Consider the following 19,046-nt stretch of genomic DNA (forward strand, 5'->3'; position numbering starts at 1 on the left):
CAGGCTATTTTGGCGTTTCGCTTCTTCAGTTGTAAATACAATTGCCCCTCGAGGCAACTACGAGGTAAATTAAGGTAGGTTTGGTCCGTGGGTAGTCGACGCGTCAGGCGTTTCGTCATCTGGACCGCCGTCAGTTTAAGTTAAGCTTAAAACTGACCCATCTGCCTAGTCCCGTTTAGACAACTCCTTTCTGATTTCATCAGCGTTATACGGAGTACATCCTTCCGATTTACACTCGAACCGCCCACAGGCCTAGTTGCCACCATATTTCATAGGGTTGGCATGCTGTGGATAGTCTGTATATGAATTTTTTCAATAGCAAAAGATTTATTGATTTGACAGCAACATGAATTTTTCTGTAAAATGATGTTCTTGAAGCAGTATGACAGCAAAGAGACATGGTTTCTGATGTATGAAGCAGATTTGGAATATGATCTCATTCAGCTCAGAAGCAAGCTTAAAATTTGTGACAATCTACAAATTCAAGCTCAATAACTTTAAAATGTAAGCTATGTAATCCGTAGTGAGATGCTTATATCATTGACAGCTTCTCAGCAGTGAAGTGAAGATGCTCAAAAGAAGATGTGAAAATGTGCATACTCCTGTTTAGTGAGAATTGCTTCCCTCGATTAAGCTATAAAGCCATGTTCATGATTATGTGGGTATCAATAAGTGACTGTGTGATGAATGAGGCATCATAGATCACAAACAAACAATGGGGCTATCAACCCAATTAGTGTTGTGAGGTTTTTCCCTTGTGAAGCTCTTTGTAGCATGTCTGCTTGCTAGAGAGACATAACCTCCAATACCTTTCAGGACTATGAGTGGTTTCAGTTACAGTGGGAGTCGCATATGTGCTCGATCTGAGTAAGTTATGGCCTCACCATACAAGCTGATTTCTTTTAACTAGAATATCCACTTTCCGTCTCCATTTTCCGTTGACCCAGAGAGTGGAGTTCCTACTCTTATTACATAGTGATAAACCGGTGGCGGAGCGAAACATCGCTTTGTAAGTGTTGCTCCGCTTCACGGTGTTTTCAAATGCCCGCAAAAAATGAAGGAATTCTTGCCGCGCCCAGAGCATATGGGTCTTCGAATATGTCGGGTTTAAACCCTAATGGGACGGCCTAACAAATTTCGAAGGGGTGGAGATGCCGAGTCGTCCGACTGAATGCTTGGAGAGCTAATTCTATGGGATTATTGAATGTAGCTTGATATATTAATGTAACATAAACTATTTATGAAGACATTAACCCCCAAAAAATTTTTCCTTAGTATTCCTGGAGGCTAAGTTACATAAAGCAAGGTGGCCCCTTTTTTGCCAGCAGATCATTCTCAAACGCCATACCCTGTTACTCAATTCACTTCATTTAAGTGGTCGTTCTACCCGTCTAAACTACGTTCTCAAACGAAACGTTCGGGTCGTCCTCGTCCATATCAGTACCAACCCCTGAAGCAGTAGGTTCTCCCTCGGAATCGAAGTTGTAACCTGCTGTAGGCGGGAGCTCCTCCTTGGCATCTTTGTAGGCCAAGGCATCGGCGTAGTTACTCTCCCTGGCCTCTGGCTTAAGCTCCCATGTCATTGCAAAATCTCCGCTTTTGACAAGATGGGCCACCATTTCCAAGGTTTGTTTAAGGTAAGCCTCAGGCTGCCTGAGTTCTGCTTTGAGAGATTTAAACGGCCAGTACTTGTGTCGTCGGAAACAGCCATAGATAAGATCCAGAAGCTCGTTTTGGGGCATACGGGCCGTTTTGTTCTCTTGAGCGCGAGCCTTGGGAGGCTTTGCAACTTGCTAATCGAAGGGTTAGGAAAGGATAAGACCAAGGTGAATAGTTTGCTTGAAAGGGAGAAATGCGATGTGACTTACAATGAAAGTAGATTTATCGGCAGCTGCAACAGTCTTAGGTTTCAGCATCTCACCACTAACTTTACCAATATATATTGTTTCGCGTTTGGGTTTAAGAACGTCAAGTGCCCTAGCTTCAGCCATCCTCTGATACTCTTCATTTTCTACAGGAAGGCAGTTAAATTCGTCACGGACGCTACCGACGATGGCCGTTTGTTCTATATACCGGGTTAGAAAGATGGGTTAAACGTCTCATATCTAACTAACAGCGCCAGAAATAGATAAACTTACTTGGGATGGTTTTCCGAGTGTATGGCTCCCATTTTTTGCGATTGGTTCGTTTTCTAGAATCGCGTTTTGTCTGCTCATATAGATATGATCTTCCATGGGGCTGAGCCTCATTAAACAGTATATTGGTCCTATCCCGATATCCCGGTAGTTCTTTTTCGGTGAAGATGAATGTGTTCTGCACCGCAAAGGCCGATTTATCAGGGTTAACATTTTGTCGTCGCAGGTTGTAATCTTTCGGAACGCCTTTCATTTGAGGTGTATCATTAAGCCGCATGCTAACCTGTTAGAGCGGGATAAGTTAACACTTTTCATTCTTCTTCTTATTCCAAATTTTACTTTTGTAGTTGATTTTAGGGGATGAGACTGAGCTCGAAGCGCATACACGTTTGATGTCCGTAGGGCCGCCCTCCACCCTAATGGTCCCAATTTGCACTTCCTCATCATCTTCGAGCCTTGACCAATTCTCCCAAAGCATTTTCGGTATACGAGTCAACCAAACATCTTGCATTGAATTAGAAAAATCCAAATCCCCCGTGTCTTCGTAAATATCATCGTCAGATACTGCACCCGCGGGTTCAGGTCGAGCATCGGGGTCTGCCTTGATCATAGGGATCGGGCTTGGCTCTAGCTTAACTCGCTGCCCTCCAAGGCCGGGTCCTGAAGCCATGTGAAGGGTATATCTAGCGAGGAGTGCCTAATTTTGGTTCACGCGGAGCACCAAAATGGCAATGCGACAGCTTGTCCTCGCAGTGGCGGCGCGGTTAGCCTTCAGACGTTGCCGTATTTGCGTAGGGTTTATTAATATCTCCGTAGGTATATTCAAGTTTTGTGACCTATTTGCTCCGTGAAGTTTTCAGCGGTCGAAGCCGGTCGGTTAAATGAGCTGAATGATTTTGAGTTAATATAACGAGGAAGACAAGAGCAAGTGATGCTGCCGAGTGACGAAATAGCATCCATGGATAATCCAAGGGATCCCTGAACAACATCACGTGATTTACTGGAGCCAGCAGGTGCCATCGTCATATTAGGCAAGGGGAAACTCGTTCAACTTTGCTTTAAATTCACTTCGCGTCAACATCCACTTTTCTTTTTAACAGCACGGTGTATCTGAATCTACGAATATTGCGGCGACATTAGAGTCAACTTTGCCATGACAGAAGATCAAGATCTCTTGGCTAAAATTGGGCAGCTTGCCGGTAAGTGTTGCGTTCAAGTAGTCTCTTGATATTGGCTTCTGTTAATGAACATACGCTTCTCTACAGGGCAAATCAACCAGCATAAAAATCAGGCTACATCCTCAACACATCCATCCCGTGGTGGATATCATACATCTTACAGCTCGCACCACCCGCGACATCACGCGGGATGGGCTCCCTACCGTGGACGAGGTAGATATCCGGGCCCGAGACGGCATGCAGTTCCTCATCGAAATCGAACCCTTGTACTCAGCAACCAGTCTACGCCGCCGGAAAATGCGAGCGGCATCCCATCTGGCAACACGTCAACTGATGACATGAATGAAGGCGAATCTGGAAGCCAAAATGGATGGGTTGCCAAAAGGGACCGCCACATGCAACTAATAAATTCCGCAATATATGATAAAGAAGCTCAAGCCAGAACCAAAGCTATCGAGGAGAGCCGCAAGCTCAAAGCCCAGAAAAAGGCACAGCGAGAAGAAGCCAAGGTTTTAAGACATGTACAGGGCGTTGGCGGATACCATCCCGTCGCCACTCCAGTCGTTGGACAACGAGCAGCGTCCTACCAAATCACCATACAAGGCATACCGTTCCAAGTTGTGCAAGGCGGGAGCAAATTAATTCGGCTACCTAGTGAGACCAATACCCCTATAGATAGAAAGTTTGGAACCGACTTACCCTTCCTAGATGAACCGTCGGCTGCGAACGTTACTCCTAAGAAGGTGAACATTGGTGGGGTAAACTTTGTGAGAAGCAAGAAAGGAAACCTGCATCGTTTAGGATCGGTGGTTTCAAGAAAGTATGTACCTGGTCGGCGGAATTTCTCTGATACAATTCTCCTCGGCGGCGCCGTTAACATTTATTAATCGACAGAAAAACTGGAGCTGTGAAGAAAAAGAATGAACTCTGCAAAAGATTTACTTCGACGGGTACCCGACTCTCCCTCCGAAATACTTCACCACACCCACCATGATAATACTGATTGAGCATATGGGTTTAGATGGGGGAAGTGTGGTTTTTGGCATGCTGACTGGCGTATCCTTTTCTAGGTTCCTGCTTCAAAGGTCCGAATTGCACCTATATCCACGACCCGCATAAAGTTGCCATATGCAAAGAGTTCCTTCAGACAGGCAAATGTGTAGCTGGTTTGGCATGTGACCTCTCACATGAACCAAGCGCGGAAAGATCTCCCTCATGTTTGCATTTCCTTCGTGGGCGCTGCTCCAATCCATCATGCCGATATGCACACGTTCGAGTTAACCCAGGCGCACCTGTGTGTCGCGATTTCGCGATTTTGGGCTACTGTAGCAACGGAGAGACCTGTGACCAGCGACACGCCCACGAATGCCCTGACTATGCTAACACGGGGAATTGCGGCAACCGGAAGTGCCAGCTCCCTCACGTGGATCGGGCAGGCCAAATCCGCAAAATTGCAGCTAACAAGCCAGAAGCTACTGATGATGGAGACAGAACCGACGACGAAGATATCTCTAGCGATGAAGGAGCTTACGATGAAATTGATTCGGATGATGTTGACTCCGATGATCTTGACGATGACCCCGTCATTATCACCGAGGGAATCGACACAGGTGAAATTTCGCAGCAACAAGATTTCGTCCGTTTTTCCTAATATAGCACCTGAGAGCCGTGGTTAAAATTGTCCAATGCTTTTAACAGCTAAAACTGGGAACGAGATCTCCCTCGTACGTCCGCAAGGGTTATATTACTAGGAAGGAAATTACCGTAAGGCTCAATTCTTCCAGAAGCCATTGGCTTCCCCTTATCCCCCCTCCCCCCTTCTTTTACTCTACCTCAGAAACGCAACGACGGTCGGCGCTCTCTAGTAGAAGTGTAGAAATAATGATGCCAATTGGCGTATTTGGTCATTTTTCTAAACTTCTCTATCCAAGTTATCAGTGTCTACCGAACAATCATTCAGAGATGGAACTGTAGACATCTCTCTGCCTTTGGTCTTTGTTCTTTTACTTTTTTGTTTTGGTTTTTGACAACCCGAGTTTCATTTGATTCTTCTTTGGTTTTCCTCTTGTTTTGCATTTGCTTTGGGCGACGGGAATAGGAGATACCCTTGTTCTGCTTCCCCTATAGCTTTGCTTCCCCTATAGCTTTGGGGGATAAAATATTATGGCCCTCGGTGTAAGGCCCTCCCAGATGAAGTGGCTCGGATGGTGAAAGATAGCGAACAGAAAGAAATGGGAAGAAGATATTCTCGGCTCAAGGGTCTTATCTTTTGAGAAAAGAAATAAGGAATCCAACAAACCAACAACCAATTGAGTAAAACAATAATATAAAACGTGCACTCTATTCATGAATTGGATACTTTTCACATGCTCTTGAGAAGTGATCAGGGGTGGAAGCAGTATACACGCAGACACCTCACACCCACACCTGGATTATAATTGCCATCCGTGATAGGTTGGCAGCTGAGTGCAGGAGGCGAAGAGATGTCGTCGGAACTGAAATATTCTGGATATGCTTTGATTAACAGCTCACGATTCTTCTTCGCAAGGGGGTTATTAAAAATAAAATTGAAACGTACTAGGGAGGAAGAAGAGGAAGAAAATGGATTGAACAAGGGCAACACTAACGACAAGACAACAACACAGAACATGAGGGGCGCCTTCAAGTTCCCCGTCCCAATGGTTTTGTTAGTTCTATTTTGCTACATCTATATTTCTTTCGTCGTTGTTGTCGTCGGGCAGTAACTCGTGCATAGTGCATAATAGTCGATATGCAGCCAGCTATGGGTGTCGCGTTTTTGACTTTATGTATGAGTATATATGTATGTACATGTACTCTCTGTATAGTTTAAATATTTGTTGCTGTTGAACAATCCACGAACGAGTGATAGCTGGTCTGTTAGCTGCATTGTAGGTTTTGAAGGATTATAAAATGCTTCTATGATTGTTCTCCGTGTGGATGTGCTGATACAGGCGCATTCAGCTTCCTTTTGGGTGTAACCGACAGGAGGCAAGGAGTCTTCATATTCCTTGCATCAGAGCTTCCTTACTCTATTCATTCGACTCTTCACTCTGGTTAACTTAGGTGGTTCAAAATATTCAGATGAAGGGGACTTTGAGGTTGACCTTATCAAACTGAATTGTGATATATTCCTCCTATCTTTCTCTCCAGCTCTTAAAATTCTCAATACAAGCCACTTCTTTCTCATCATGCAATCCCTCCGACCCCTCCTTTAACAAGCCAAGCCGAAGGGGCCCGTCCTCCACTTAGAAGAGCGAGGTGACGTAAATAGACACCTTGAGGTGCATTACATTAAAAAGCAACCCAGGGACCCGGTACCTTGGTTCATGTCTGCGGGCGCAAAATGCAACGACGAAACAGTTCAACATAAACGAACATTCATGTGAGGTTTTGGGCCAGTTTGAGTAGCAATTATGGCCAACTCGACCGGCCCGCACATAATCTTTCCACTAAATGGATCCCAATATATATTGGTAGCATGCATGCTAGCTAGCTGGATGAATCAAGCGAGTCGGAAGGGCAGCCAGGCCGGCCTATTGCCACAGACCGCGTGTAGGCTGCTCGTTTGCTATTGAGTTGTTTAGCTTGTAACGGCGCGATGAAAGAAAAGGGAATATGGACCCCGTAAGTCTAACATGCGTTTTATTTGGATCAGGTGTATTGGCGATATTGGTTGTTCGGCGTTCACGGTGCGCCGACTTTGGTAATTGGGCAAGGCGTCGTGGTGGGCTGGTCTACTTCTTTGGTACTCCACTTCCTTCGCGGGGTGATTTCTTTCTCAGTTGGACGTGTTGGATTTTAATTCCAACGTTGCGTACCGGAGCTAAGTGCATGATGAGGAAATGGACGGGGCTGACATGCTAGAGGGATGGTGGAAAGTTGAAGGGGATGTGCAATGACATATTTCAATTCCCCCATGCGAAAAAGCTACATGTATACATCTACGGTACCTGACTTCAGAGTGTTGCTGATAGGTTCGCCTCACTAACTTTTACATAACAATCGTTTCGTTTATTCGGGGAATACGGACGTTAGTCAGCTTACATGTACAGTACATTACCTACATGCATATCGCCTGAAACATATGTATGAGCGTGGCCTCATTTCAGCCATGTTAAGCAGAATCTTCTAACATAGAGAGCCAAGGTTATGCTGGCGGATGTGGTGGTGGCGTTGTTGTTGAAATCGGCGACGGAGTGTGGTTGTAAATACCAGTATCGAGCCGTTCTCAGTTAACGTAGCCGATAAACCAGGTCGAGAGTGGAAGCGTCCTCCGTAGTTACATCAAGCTGATCTTTGGGAGGGGGACTTTTTTCCCCCTTGGCCGAAGACCAAACCCAAATAGTTGAGTAACTAATGGAGACAAAGTCAAAACCTATTATAAATTTCGGATATCTCTATCACGAATTATGAAACGTAGGTGACGCTATTTAAACAATGCAAACAGAAAATGTAGCACGGTAGAGTTGCACGCAGGAAAAATGCCCCGCTCATTGGGTGTCAGGATGCTAGGAAAGTGTCTTGAGGATTTACCGTATGAAATAGCATGGACAGGCGCCTTCCTGGTTATCAATATAGAAGCGGTAAACTCAACTATTTATTATCTTGGAGAGCACGGAAAGAGTTCGAAATTGGTAGCTTAAGCACATTGCTCCGTGAACCCCGATTAAAAAAAAAAAAAAAAAAAAAAAAAAAAAAAAAAAAAAACTATGAATAGAGGTATTATGGTCCCAATTATTGGATAGCGTTCGGGTACAGCGGCCACTTGGGCTAATTCGGCTTAGTAGGAATTCGCTTCCGGAAACTTAGGCGCCAAACGCGCCAATTTTGGACCCAACTCACAACTTTGTTTCAACGTAACTGGTTACTTTTTACTGACCATGATCCAGCCCGTTTGTTTAGCCAATGAGACTCAGTGATATGCCAAAACTGTGGCCTGATTACATCGTCTCTAATGCCGAGTCGACGAATTTGTGATGCTTACGGAGTCCAGATGAGACAAACTCTCGTGCAATGAGTTCTAAACTCGAAATGGAAGGGCTTGACGAGCCCTGGAGCCTCAGGCCCTAGTCAACATATTTGCAACCCCCAAATTCTCTGATGCTGGGTCAACGAGTGTTACGAAGTTTGCCACCGCAGTAACTCAGATCTATTTTGAGAAAGATCTCGAGAAATTAGCTCCCGAATTATACCGGCTCTTAGGCCCTCGGCGTTTTGAAAATTCTCTCTCCTTTACTCAATGGCGTACAACGACCAGGGTATGTTGGAGTGTTGCAGGAGAATGGTAGTATCCAACAAACCGAAGGCAACTGCTCTCGAAGCGAATTCCCCTCCCTCTGGGGCATGCTGATGGCAATAAGATGATCAGGGCCCGTCTTTCTTCTCTTCTCTCGAACGTAGGAGTTGGGAAAGAGAGTGGGATTTTTTAATTCTATTTTGAGAATCTGTGTAGGACATGTTACAAATTCTACTAATAATCAACACGATGTGGTGACATTTTAATGGTGTGTTCTCAAGGCATTACGCGGTTATATGGGCCTCTTAAACTGCACCCCCAAGAATAAATACCAGCTGTCTCAGGGGACATAGCCTGTGAGGGCGGGAGTAGAAGATGTCTCCATCCTTGACGAAATATGCCTCTCTAACGACCATCCATAAATCGCTGTACGCCTTCTCCCACGACTCATTGCTATCCTGATCATGAAAAAGAACATGCAAAATGCTAGAATAGTGAGACCACCCAGGTGTATTTTTACCCCACCAAGCCCCGCCATCTACCAATGGGCAACCACCTCCCAACTACCTCTCTCTCTATTCCTTCAGTCACGACACCCAACGCTGTTCAACCGTTAGGTTGGCAAAAAAAAAAAAAAAAAAAAAAAAAAAAAAAAAAAAAAAAAAAAAAGGAAGCATGTGTCAAAAAAGCCCAAACCATCACCTCCAAATCAACAACAAAACAAGGAAAAGATGAAGCCTGACTTGAACCATGATCCCAGCTTTGTCCTACTTCTTCTTCTTTATCACTGTCAGCAAACGGACCAGGCCAAATGGCACGCAGGATGCCAAGTTCGGCTAGATTAAATTATGCACCACGGCCCGTCCCTGGTCCCCCGCGTCCCCTGTCCGCCCCGCACCAGTCCCACTCACTCATCATCACAACCTGACCAGCTTGCATAGTTGTTGTTGTTGTTGCTGCTTATTGTTTGCAGGATTTGTTTGTACCTGTCCCTCGTCGCGTCTTTTGTTTTCTCTGTCCGGGCGAGCGGGCCTATGATAAGGCAATGATTAGGTTATGTTATTCTGTTTTACATGATTTGATAGGATTGATAGGATTGAAGGGTGGGGGGGGCGGGGGTGTTGATTGTTCAGGCTCGCACGGACGGTGAGCGAGGGGTGGTGGGAAGTGGGATGAGAACCACCGAAGGAGGAAACATGAAATCAGAGCCAATACTTAATCAGGGTAGTAGTGAGTTTTTTATCTCTGGCTTTTGATTGGTTTTTTTTTTTTTTTTTTTTTTTTTTTTTTTGGCCATGCCGCAATTTTGATCCATTGATGCCTTACTTACGCTTTCTAGCCTCATTGCCTGAGTTGTTACAAGGGGTTGGAATGGCTGGGTTTGTGTTGCTTGAAAGTGGTTTAGTTTGATGCAAGGGAAATCTTTAGCCCGTGATCGGTGGAAGGTGCAGAATCTCGTTAGACGTTCCAATTACCCATTTACTTTTTCTCACAGGCCAGAATTGAGCGTGGGTAGTTAACTTAATTAATAAAGTTAACTTAAAACTTGGAAGAGTGGAACGAGAGAGGTACAGGCAGGGCCTGCAGATGAGATGCATGTAATGTATGTCATTCGCTTACACCGGAGTGGAAGGAGGCGGTGACTGCCTCAGGCTAGAAAATGTCAGGAATTAATCAACCTTTTTTTACTTCTCATGTTCCGAGGCGCCGTGGAGTCGCCACAGAAATGTATTGGCTATCAGTTCTTCTCGGTCCTTTACATTTATTTGCATGATTGGGCTTTTGAAATTGTTTGTCTGGTGCGTTTTGTTTTTGTTTTTGTTTCACTTCACGCCCGTCGAGTAAATTGTTTTGTATCATGTCTTTTTTTGGTCCTTTTTACTCGAGGATAGATTAGTTCTGTGAAATATTTTAATTCAAAACACTGCGCCTGTGACTTTTATTTTGAGAGTTGATTTCTTTTTTTTTTTTTCTTTTTTTTTTTCTTTCGGTCTATTTCTTCCGCCGTGGCGGGGCTGAGAGAGAGAGGCTGGTGAGGCGACTCTTCATGGCGAGAAGCAACTGAAAATAACTGGCTTAAACCCGTGGACTAGGTAGGTATCAATGACATCATAAGGGGGTAGCCAGATGAAACGAGAATACAGCAAAGGTACTTCTATGCAGGGTACCCGATACGGCGGTTGACCATGCCTATTCTGTTGCAGTTGGGCTCCCTAGGTGAACTCCACTTGATGTGATGTTGAGAAGGGGTGTTCCACCCAATTTCATGCTGTTCGCTAACTTTTGTTCATGCACGGGATGTTGATTGTACTCACGGCTTTTTCATCATCATCATCATCATGTATGTATATACATTGTACATGTATGTACATACATACTAACAACTCTCAATTATATCGTCCGCCGATCATCCACCCGAGGAAAGCAGGGTGAACTACAGCGTATGGATGAAGTATATTGGCTTTGAAGATAAACCACCGATAAGCACAGACAGGCGCCAAATGGGGCCCGAGGAACCAGGTAGTTGGCTCCATCAGGTCTGGTCCCTTATAAGTTATAAAGGAGGTAACTTAAAGTAGACCGACAGTTTGACTCACTGTTTGAGCGACGACGGTGTGGGACCATTCTCCGTATCTCCGGGTATTTGCTTGAAAAGATCCGTCCGGAGACTTGGGCGTACCTGAAGGTACAGCGTAATACATACATACTTGATTGGGGGCTCGACGATCCTGAGAGAGAGAGAGAGAGAGAGAGAGAGCGGTGGGTGGGGTGTCAAAAGAAAAAGAGGCGTGTATACATACCCCTTCCCTCGGTATGGAATTACACCACCAGACCGAACTCGGTAAATAACTAAATAATATATATCTAGATATATACAGAGAGCCACAATTTCCCGCCCCTTTCGAGGGTTTAACCAGTAGGATCCATGAGGATGTCTGTTCATAAAGAAAAAGGAAGATCGGATAAAAAGGCAAGGCGGTATCATTTATCTATCTAGATCTCCTTAGCGGCCAAGGTCTCGGATGTCTGAGATGTGAGGCGTTCAGGCCGAAATGGATTCCCTCTCTCCCTCGCATTTACCTCGCCTCAGCCCGGTCATCGGCCCTTCATTATGATTGATGAGGTAGGGCTGTTCTTTTGGGTGGACTTCTGGGTCTTTGGGTGCGATCCGACTGGACTAGATCGTAGCTAGATGATAGTTAGACGATTGGTTGTTTGTTTTATCCAGTGACCAAGCAGAGGTCATGAATAATAATAATAATGGAGAGAGAAGCTTGGGAATGAATTCGATTGTTCAACTAGTTTGCTGAGTAAAGTATCGGGGTGCCTAGGCACCGCACTTGTAATATCTAACGTGAAGAAGAGTGGCAGGTGAGGTGGGGGGAAGAGAATAGGTTTATGTATTGGGATGAAGGGGCGTAGTTAGTAGTTAACTTATTAATTCATCACTCTTTTCTTTTCCGTCTTGTTTGTTATTTTCTTTTTCTTGCTTCCCCCGCACTTGGTTCAGATCTGGGTTGTAGATCGGGTCTTTGCTTTCCCACGCCTTTCTTTCCCTACTAGAGAAATAGAAATGTGAAGAGAGAGGATAGAGTCCATAATCCATCGGGAACTAGGCATCTGCCTTTTACATGGGACGATGGGGGAGAATAATGTACAGGAGATCGCGCGGTAGGGTGGAAGGGGGAGGAGACACGAGAAATAGTCACAAGGCAACACACATACTTCTTACGCTGCGTATATGGACAGGAACTCGGGTCCTTATGATCGTAAGACATGGAGGTGTTTAGTTGTGCTGGAAATATCAGCTAATAGGGAGTAAGACTGAAAGGGATCGTGATGACGGAGGCGTAGGCATTAGGAAAGGGGATTCCGCCTTGTGAAGCTACTCCATAGACCTATAAGCCGTGAAATAGATATTTGAAACAAGGAGGAAGAGGAGAGAACAAATGGGCCCTGGTGATGCCAGGGCGAAAACGGAGCGGCTTCGGTGATTAGATTTACCAGTAAATGCCAGAAGAATATGGAGGAGTGAGTAGAGAGTGATGCAGATTCTCAGGATAGAGATATCTGTTGCTGTTGTGATGGCAGCGACAGAAATCAGCGGGTGAGGTCACCACATTCCATCCATTCCAGGCAATATGAACATGAACATGAACATGAACATGGCTAGTTACTTACTGACTGACCCGCCAACCACCACGCCGCCGCATTCTACACAAGACAAACAGAGAAGAAGCCCGGAGACATTCTGGGGGGGGGGGGAAATAGTATTCCGGCTTGTTGACAGTTGACAGTTGCCCTGTGCTGCTGGAAATGAAGAAAGATTATTTTTACTTTTTTCATCCCACAACAACCAACCATCTCGCAAAATAGTGTTGATGGCTTTTCCACGACGCATTAAAAAATTAATAAGGGTGCCGAGGGCATGGTACGTGCATATTATTGTTCAATAATAATAATAATGTCCCAAGTACTCCATATAAGTAAGTACCTTCAGTAAGTCCTGAGATGTGTATCGGACTTACTGATGCAGAATAAGGATGGGAAATGAGAATAAGGACTGAGAGGTTCGATCATACCATCCATACCATACGATACGGTGGTGTGTTGTTGCCAGTCTGACATGACATCAGGACAAAAAAGGCACACACACATGTACACACATACATACAGACATAACTACATTATTATTATTATTATTATTATTATTACATGACAAGGGAACGCGAGAGAGCAGCAAGCATAAGACGAGCGAAACCAGAGAGGAAAGCCAGGAGTCCATCTTTTAGCTCCAGGCTTGAAATACAACTGACTGACTTGACTGGAACCTTTTTTTTTTATTTATTTAATAATTTCTGGCGCTGGAGTTCGTGGCAGCCACTCAACTCAGCGAGCCGGGTCCGCGTCCCCTGGCGCTGGATGCATGCTTGTTCAGGTCAGGGTCAGGTAAGTTTAACTAACTATTTAATAACTATTATTATTGCTCTGGCAGGCCAGTTGCAAGCAAGTCTCAAGATGCACGTCTACCCAATCCCAGGCAGAGCGACCAATCGTTTCCACGCGAAGAGCTCGAGATGGACGATAAGGCGTCGCCTTACTTTTTGGATCCCACACACGCCTATGCAGCATTTATTTTATGCTGGGGATCCATCCCATCCCTTATTAGACCCCGCGACCAACCTATCTTCACTGGAACCATTCATCGGTCCTTGGGAACCAGAACAAACCACAGAACGTTCTGACAGGAATGTCTGTCTGGTCTTGTATTTTTTTGGCGGACTATCCGGTTCATCAGAAAAGGAAATAAATTAAAAAATTAAAAAATTAAAAAAAAAAAAAAATCAACAAAAATAAAGGGACCAAAGCGACATGGGCCTTGAGTTACGTACGAGCTTTGATTTGATGATGGCTCTGACATGAATGTTGCCCTCTCGAATGGATGATTTTATTTTTCTGGTTCTCTCTGCCTATGCCTGAATTCTGATATGATACGTCGGGCTCAAGCATGCTCGATCATCGTTAAGGAATAGGCTTCTTCTCAAACCGATCCTTGACCGACTGGACGGGGAGAGAGGAAAGCTAGTGTTTTAGAGGATCTGCCCGCAGCCAGCAGGAATAACTAATAATGGAGTTCCCCCTGCGAACAAAAGTAGCGGCCTTAAAACCCGAACGGATTTTGGGGAAATATTATCCTCAGAGAAAGGAGCTGGAGAAGATTTTTTTTTTTATATTTATTATACCTACCCTCCTCCTCATGATCTTGTCTTTTCTTCAATCAAATTCTCCCTCTTCAACTATATCTTCCTGCACAGACAGCTGCAGACCGCTAACTATATTATCTCCTACACCTACATATATTAGCATCAACCCGCCCTCGAACTCCTCATCCTCACTCTATATTATCTCTATTATACTATTGTTATTATTATTATCATCTTCCTTTTATTGTCTGATCGGCTGTTGAACCGGTTTGACAATTAATTTGTTGATAATACTAAAATACCATATAGCAGCACCGCAACCACCGCACCTCCCCGCACTGCACTGCTTGATCTCTCCCTCCTCCATCCAGGTCACACACACATAACTACACACTACTTAACTACTTAACTAGTTAACTACCGCTTCCCTTCCCTTCCCTTCCCTAGTTATATCTGCTGCTTATCCTCCCAACCCAACCCAACCACACCGCCTCTTCTATTCCTCACAATCCCAACCACTTTTTCTTCCACACAAACAAACGTCTTTCCTCCCTCTTCTCCTCGAACTTCATCCCTTCTCGAAGAGGTCTTCTATTCGCAGCCTCTCTTCTTTATTTTGTCCTCATAACGACCTTTTACGACTTTTAACGACCCTGTTTTATTAACGCCGTGCTACTACTATTGTTTCTACCCCTCCTCCCCACTCTATTATTCTCCCCATCTCTCTTCATATACATCCACCTCCACAACCATGACGAGATATCAGGCTTCGTCGACATTCGAGTTCTATCACCAGTCACCCGCTCTCGATGCGAAACCTGTATTTTCCGGGGACGATGAGATGAGCGTCCTGGATGATAAAATTCTCGAATCCTCCACTTCAGATATCCCCTCCATGAACGACCCAAGACGGTCGTCCTTCGATCACACTTCAGAGGACTTCTCCCGAAGAAATTCAGTCTGGTCAGAATCCCAATCGCGGCATGCCTCTCAAATGTCTACTCCCCTCTTTGAGCCCGTAAACCCCTTTGCCCGAGTAGACACCTCACACCCAACCAGCTACGGCCAGCAACAACCATGGCCTCTCTCTGCCGATTCTGGTTCATGTACGCCCACCCCAATCTACGAACAATTCCCCCAGGACTACGATGGGAACTCCACCAACCCTTTTGCTGGTGGCGCAGTTGGTCCTATTAACCCCATGTCCTTCTCCCATATGCAATATCGACCTGGGTCGACTTTCCCCGGCTCTTCTGCCACCCCAATGTCTCCCCAGTCCAGTCAGGGCTGGGTATCAGGGACGTCAGAGGCTACCGAGGCACGCTCAAAACCTAGTCGGAATAGCACATACCGGAATGGATCTCCGCTGCATTTGCGGAGAGACGGCATCCGGAAGAAGAACGCTCGTTTTGACATTCCCGCTGAGAGAACTCTCAGCAACATTGATCTGTTGATTAGTCAATGTACCGATGAGGATGAGATCAAAGAGTTGAAACAGCAAAAACGTCTGCTGAGAAACCGACAGGCAGCGTATGGACTCCTCCCTTTCCCTCTCACTCATTGTTCCCGTCTTATCCATCCATAGGCGGGATAATGTAATTCTTCCAACCCTAACAGAACGGAATCTCAGACTGACATTGTTATAGACTTGACTCCCGCCAACGGAAAAAGGTGCATACTGAACAGCTCGAGGAAGACAAGAAACGGTCTTCCACTCTTATCAACGAACTCGAAGAAGCTCTTCGGGAGATGAAACTCCGGGAGCAAGAGTACCATCGGGAAAAAGCGGAACTGTTCGAGCGTGAGCAGCAGTTGCGCACATATATTAACCAGCTCCACATGGAGAAGGAAGAGATGATTCGGTCCCACACACTTGAAACTGGTGAACTTCGCAAGAAAAACGCAATTCTTCGAGAACATCTGGAGAAAGTGGAGCTTGGTGCCCAGCCGGCTCCGAACTCGGCATTCCGGAACGAATTCTCTGATTACGAGAACATCACAATGGAGAATGCTCCTTGGGATGACTTCTCGATGGTGAACGAGTTCTCTCTTAACACCGAAAACCATGGTCTCATTCGCACGCCTACCCCTGTGCCTGACAACACTGTGCTTGTGACTTCCAAAAAGTCCGAGAAATCCTTGGACAAGCCCCCAGGCCATACCGATTCCTCTCCTTTCAGCTGGAACACATTTTATATGTGTTTACTTTTTGGTGCTTTTATTGCATCAAACAACAGCTCCATCTCACCCGCTCTTCCAGCCCTCTCCGAGGAGTACCGTGCGGAATCGGCAAACGTCTTGAGAGCTGTCCTCGCATCTGCTGATTCGTCCGATGCCGCTAATGCCCTCAACCCCGGGGCCCTTCCTGGCACATCCTCCTCCATCACTGCCAACCTTCCCACCACCATTACTGGGGCGGAAATGGCACAGATTACTGGCGGAGGGCCCTCTACATCAAATCTTGACGACTTGCATCGCAACCTTGTCGCCCCTACTAAGCAACAAGAGGAGGAACAAGTATTCTCTCTCACCACAGAGAGGTATAGGTCACTCACCACCTTGGAAGACGACGGAGGGGACTTCAAACCTCCTCCATCGAATTTCCAGCAAGCCTATGCAAATATGCGCAATGCTGGCATGCAGCATACGAAAAACGTTCCGGACATCTATTCACGGTCCCTATTGTGGGACAGGGTGCCAGAAAAGGTGGTTCAAGATTTTAGGAGGATGGTGAAGGAATGCAGCGCTTCCACCCCTATCAAGGATGAACAGGCCGGAGCCGTTTGCCAGTCATAATATCTTAAGGTACAAGACCTTGCATTCATTCCTTGCTGTGTCTCTTTCCCATGACGAATAGCAACGGACTTACCGTACGATGCCTTGAAGCATCCTACTCCGCTTGACGCGACCCGAAACAATTTCATTTGTTTTGACGGATTTCTGCCACTCTAAGTTCGACATGCATGTGTTTTTACCATCTAGCGGGTTCATGAACAGCATTTTGCAAGCAGGCCTTATGTTTGATTTTGATTTTTTGGTTGTTTTTTGTATCTATCCTCTCCGGTGATTTTCTCTGAGCAAAACGGCCAAAATGGGTTGGGAAAGCGCGCATATTTCGAAACAAATTTTCTCTTTCAATCTCTTCTTCTCTGAAACGACACCTACAGCACTAGATGCGACCGCAAGGCGAAAATTCAGGGGCGACTCATTTTCAGTTTTTTGCTTGCCTGATTTACCTCCACGTGGGCGACCATAACGAAACCAAACTAAACTACAGACGACATACCGTTCACACGGGCGGCAACAGACGACGAACGAACGCGGCACTTCTGCATATTTCCTATGTACGCCCTGCATGTTACAATCCAACTATATACACTGCACCTTGCAATCTCCTTTGTCCCAATCGCACTTTCTTCTTATTTTGCGTCTTTGCAAAGACGTGTCCGTCCAACACGGCAGAATATTCCTTCAACCCAGAAAAAACAACAGCATGCACCAGGCCAACCTACCACAAGAAGATTTGCTCTCTTTACAATACTCAACGGCGCTTGACCAGCAACTCCCTTTCCTTTGTGGACTCTTATTTGAATTTTTCTATATATGCACACTGTACAACTTTTGGTTTTACTCCGTCGCTGGCAACGGCGAGAAAGAACGCTCTCCCTTCGTTGGCTTCAACCCCTGACCAACTGGATCCCACGGATAGGGTAGATCAGCGAGTGGATTGCGCGCGGGCTTGTGATTTTGGGCCGTCCTTCGAAATTTTGTGTTGCGTGTACCCCGTATTTAGCGTCTTGTTTTGCGATTTTCTTTTCTGGGAGACACTTCCAAGCATTTTTTGGCTCCTTGTTATTTGATAATTTGTTTTGTAATATGTTTAGCTCTCTAACCGCTTCTTGTTTTCCATTTTTCTTGATTATGTGTGTTTCTATTTTTGTTACGTTGCTTATTTGCCTTGCTTTTGTTGATAGCTCTTTTGCGTTCTCAAATATTTCTAGCGATTGCGCATGGTTCCCCGTCTCTCCTCTCCCCTTTCTGCCCTGGGTTTTTCATGACCCAATCCTGTCCCAACCTTGCTCTATGTGCTCGTGGAAATGAGTACTTGCGGGCCATTTTCTGTTGATTTGCCTTCCTGTTTAATTCTGACGTGCTTATGATTATGATTTCTATGACAATGGCCATTTCTTTTAGGGCCTAGGCGAAGTGAAGCAAGTGGGAACTCCATCTCCCACGCGAACGCTTATCACTATGCTCTCCTTTTGTTTTTATTCACCCTTTGTTAATTTTCAAAGTTTGCACTCTCTCCGCTCATTTGACCGGATCCAGCCGAGCCAATCATTTGTTGATGATCTACGCATATTATCATTCTGGGCTACTTGAGAGCTCCTACCAGAAACAACTTACCTTCTTTGGATATATTTTTTTAAAGATTTCTTCTAATTATAATCAAATCATGGAATTGATTTCATTTGCATTTCTGGGACAATATAATTTCATATAACTATCAAATAACTAAAGCGATTGTAGAAAGGATGGTAACCAGACCGAAAATAAATGGCGTCTTAACGAAGCCAGTTTGCTTGTTTCAAGCAATTAAATTCGAATCGAAATAATGAAAATTCATAGGCCGAAAAAAAATGGATAATTAAACCCTTAAACGTTACACGGGAACGGGAAAGTGTTTACTGCTTTGGATTATACTTATCCTTCCATATCCTATCAGTAACAACAAGAAAGTTAGCGAAAGTCTGGAAAGGAAGGAAACCAG

At 45.2% G+C, this 19,046-nt stretch overlaps 4 protein-coding genes across 4 annotated transcripts; 3 read left to right on the top strand and 1 right to left on the bottom strand.

Moving 5' to 3' along the window:
• Nucleotides 1-274: 274 nt before the first annotated feature.
• On the bottom strand, nt 275-3,124 carry BDBG_04174 (transcription initiation factor TFIIF subunit beta). Its single transcript, XM_002625259.2, has 4 exons — nt 2,521-3,124; nt 2,139-2,418; nt 1,869-2,065; nt 275-1,793 (listed from the first exon to the last, which is right to left on the bottom strand). The coding sequence occupies exons 1-4, from the start codon at nt 2,803-2,805 to the stop codon at nt 1,392-1,394; spliced, it is 1,164 nt and encodes a 387-aa protein (XP_002625305.1). The 5' UTR covers nt 2,806-3,124; the 3' UTR covers nt 275-1,391.
• Nucleotides 3,125-3,202: 78 nt separating this feature from the next.
• Nucleotides 3,203-6,107, top strand: BDBG_04175 (CCCH zinc finger protein). Its single transcript, XM_031721566.1, has 5 exons — nt 3,203-3,334; nt 3,401-3,967; nt 4,022-4,133; nt 4,208-4,263; nt 4,384-6,107. Exons 1-5 carry the CDS (start codon nt 3,289-3,291, stop codon nt 4,962-4,964), a joined length of 1,362 nt encoding a protein of 453 aa, XP_031578170.1. The 5' UTR covers nt 3,203-3,288; the 3' UTR covers nt 4,965-6,107.
• Nucleotides 6,108-13,497: 7,390 nt separating this feature from the next.
• BDBG_04176 (uncharacterized protein) lies at nt 13,498-13,816 on the top strand (the record flags this gene model as incomplete). Its single annotated transcript, XM_031721567.1, has 2 exons — nt 13,498-13,520; nt 13,567-13,816. 2 exons carry the CDS (start codon nt 13,498-13,500, stop codon nt 13,814-13,816), a joined length of 273 nt encoding a protein of 90 aa, XP_031578171.1.
• A 92-nt stretch (nt 13,817-13,908) lies between these two features.
• BDBG_04177 (bZIP transcription factor) lies at nt 13,909-18,788 on the top strand. The gene is made up of 2 exons (XM_002625262.2): nt 13,909-15,805; nt 15,922-18,788. Exons 1-2 carry the CDS (start codon nt 15,027-15,029, stop codon nt 17,069-17,071), a joined length of 1,929 nt encoding a protein of 642 aa, XP_002625308.1. The 5' UTR covers nt 13,909-15,026; the 3' UTR covers nt 17,072-18,788.
• The last annotated feature ends 258 nt before the right edge of the window (nt 18,789-19,046 follow it).

Source organism: Blastomyces gilchristii (genome assembly GCF_000003855.2).
Source record: "Blastomyces gilchristii SLH14081 genomic scaffold supercont1.7, whole genome shotgun sequence".
Lineage (NCBI taxonomy): Eukaryota > Fungi > Ascomycota > Eurotiomycetes > Onygenales > Ajellomycetaceae > Blastomyces > Blastomyces gilchristii.

Bases quoted from the DNA above. Each gene is read 5' to 3' on its own strand.
- BDBG_04174 (XM_002625259.2), bottom strand. From the start codon at position 2,805: ATGGCTTCAGGACCCGGCCTTGGAGGGCAGCGAGTTAAGCTAGAGCCA. The intron at 2,419-2,520 runs GTATGCGCTTCG...CCGCTCTAACAG, and splicing joins GCCCTACGGACATCAAACGT to GTTAGCATGCGGCTTAATGA. The intron at 1,794-1,868 runs GTAAGTCACATC...CCCTTCGATTAG, and splicing joins CCGATAAATCTACTTTCATT to CAAGTTGCAAAGCCTCCCAA.
- BDBG_04175 (XM_031721566.1), top strand. From the start codon at position 3,289: ATGACAGAAGATCAAGATCTCTTGGCTAAAATTGGGCAGCTTGCCG. The intron at 3,968-4,021 runs GTGAGACCAATA...TACCCTTCCTAG, and splicing joins CAAATTAATTCGGCTACCTA to ATGAACCGTCGGCTGCGAAC. The intron at 4,264-4,383 runs GTACCCGACTCT...ATCCTTTTCTAG, and splicing joins CAAAAGATTTACTTCGACGG to GTTCCTGCTTCAAAGGTCCG.
- BDBG_04177 (XM_002625262.2), top strand. From the start codon at position 15,027: ATGACGAGATATCAGGCTTCGTCGACATTCGAGTTCTATCACCAGTCA. The intron at 15,806-15,921 runs GTATGGACTCCT...ACATTGTTATAG, and splicing joins CTGAGAAACCGACAGGCAGC to ACTTGACTCCCGCCAACGGA.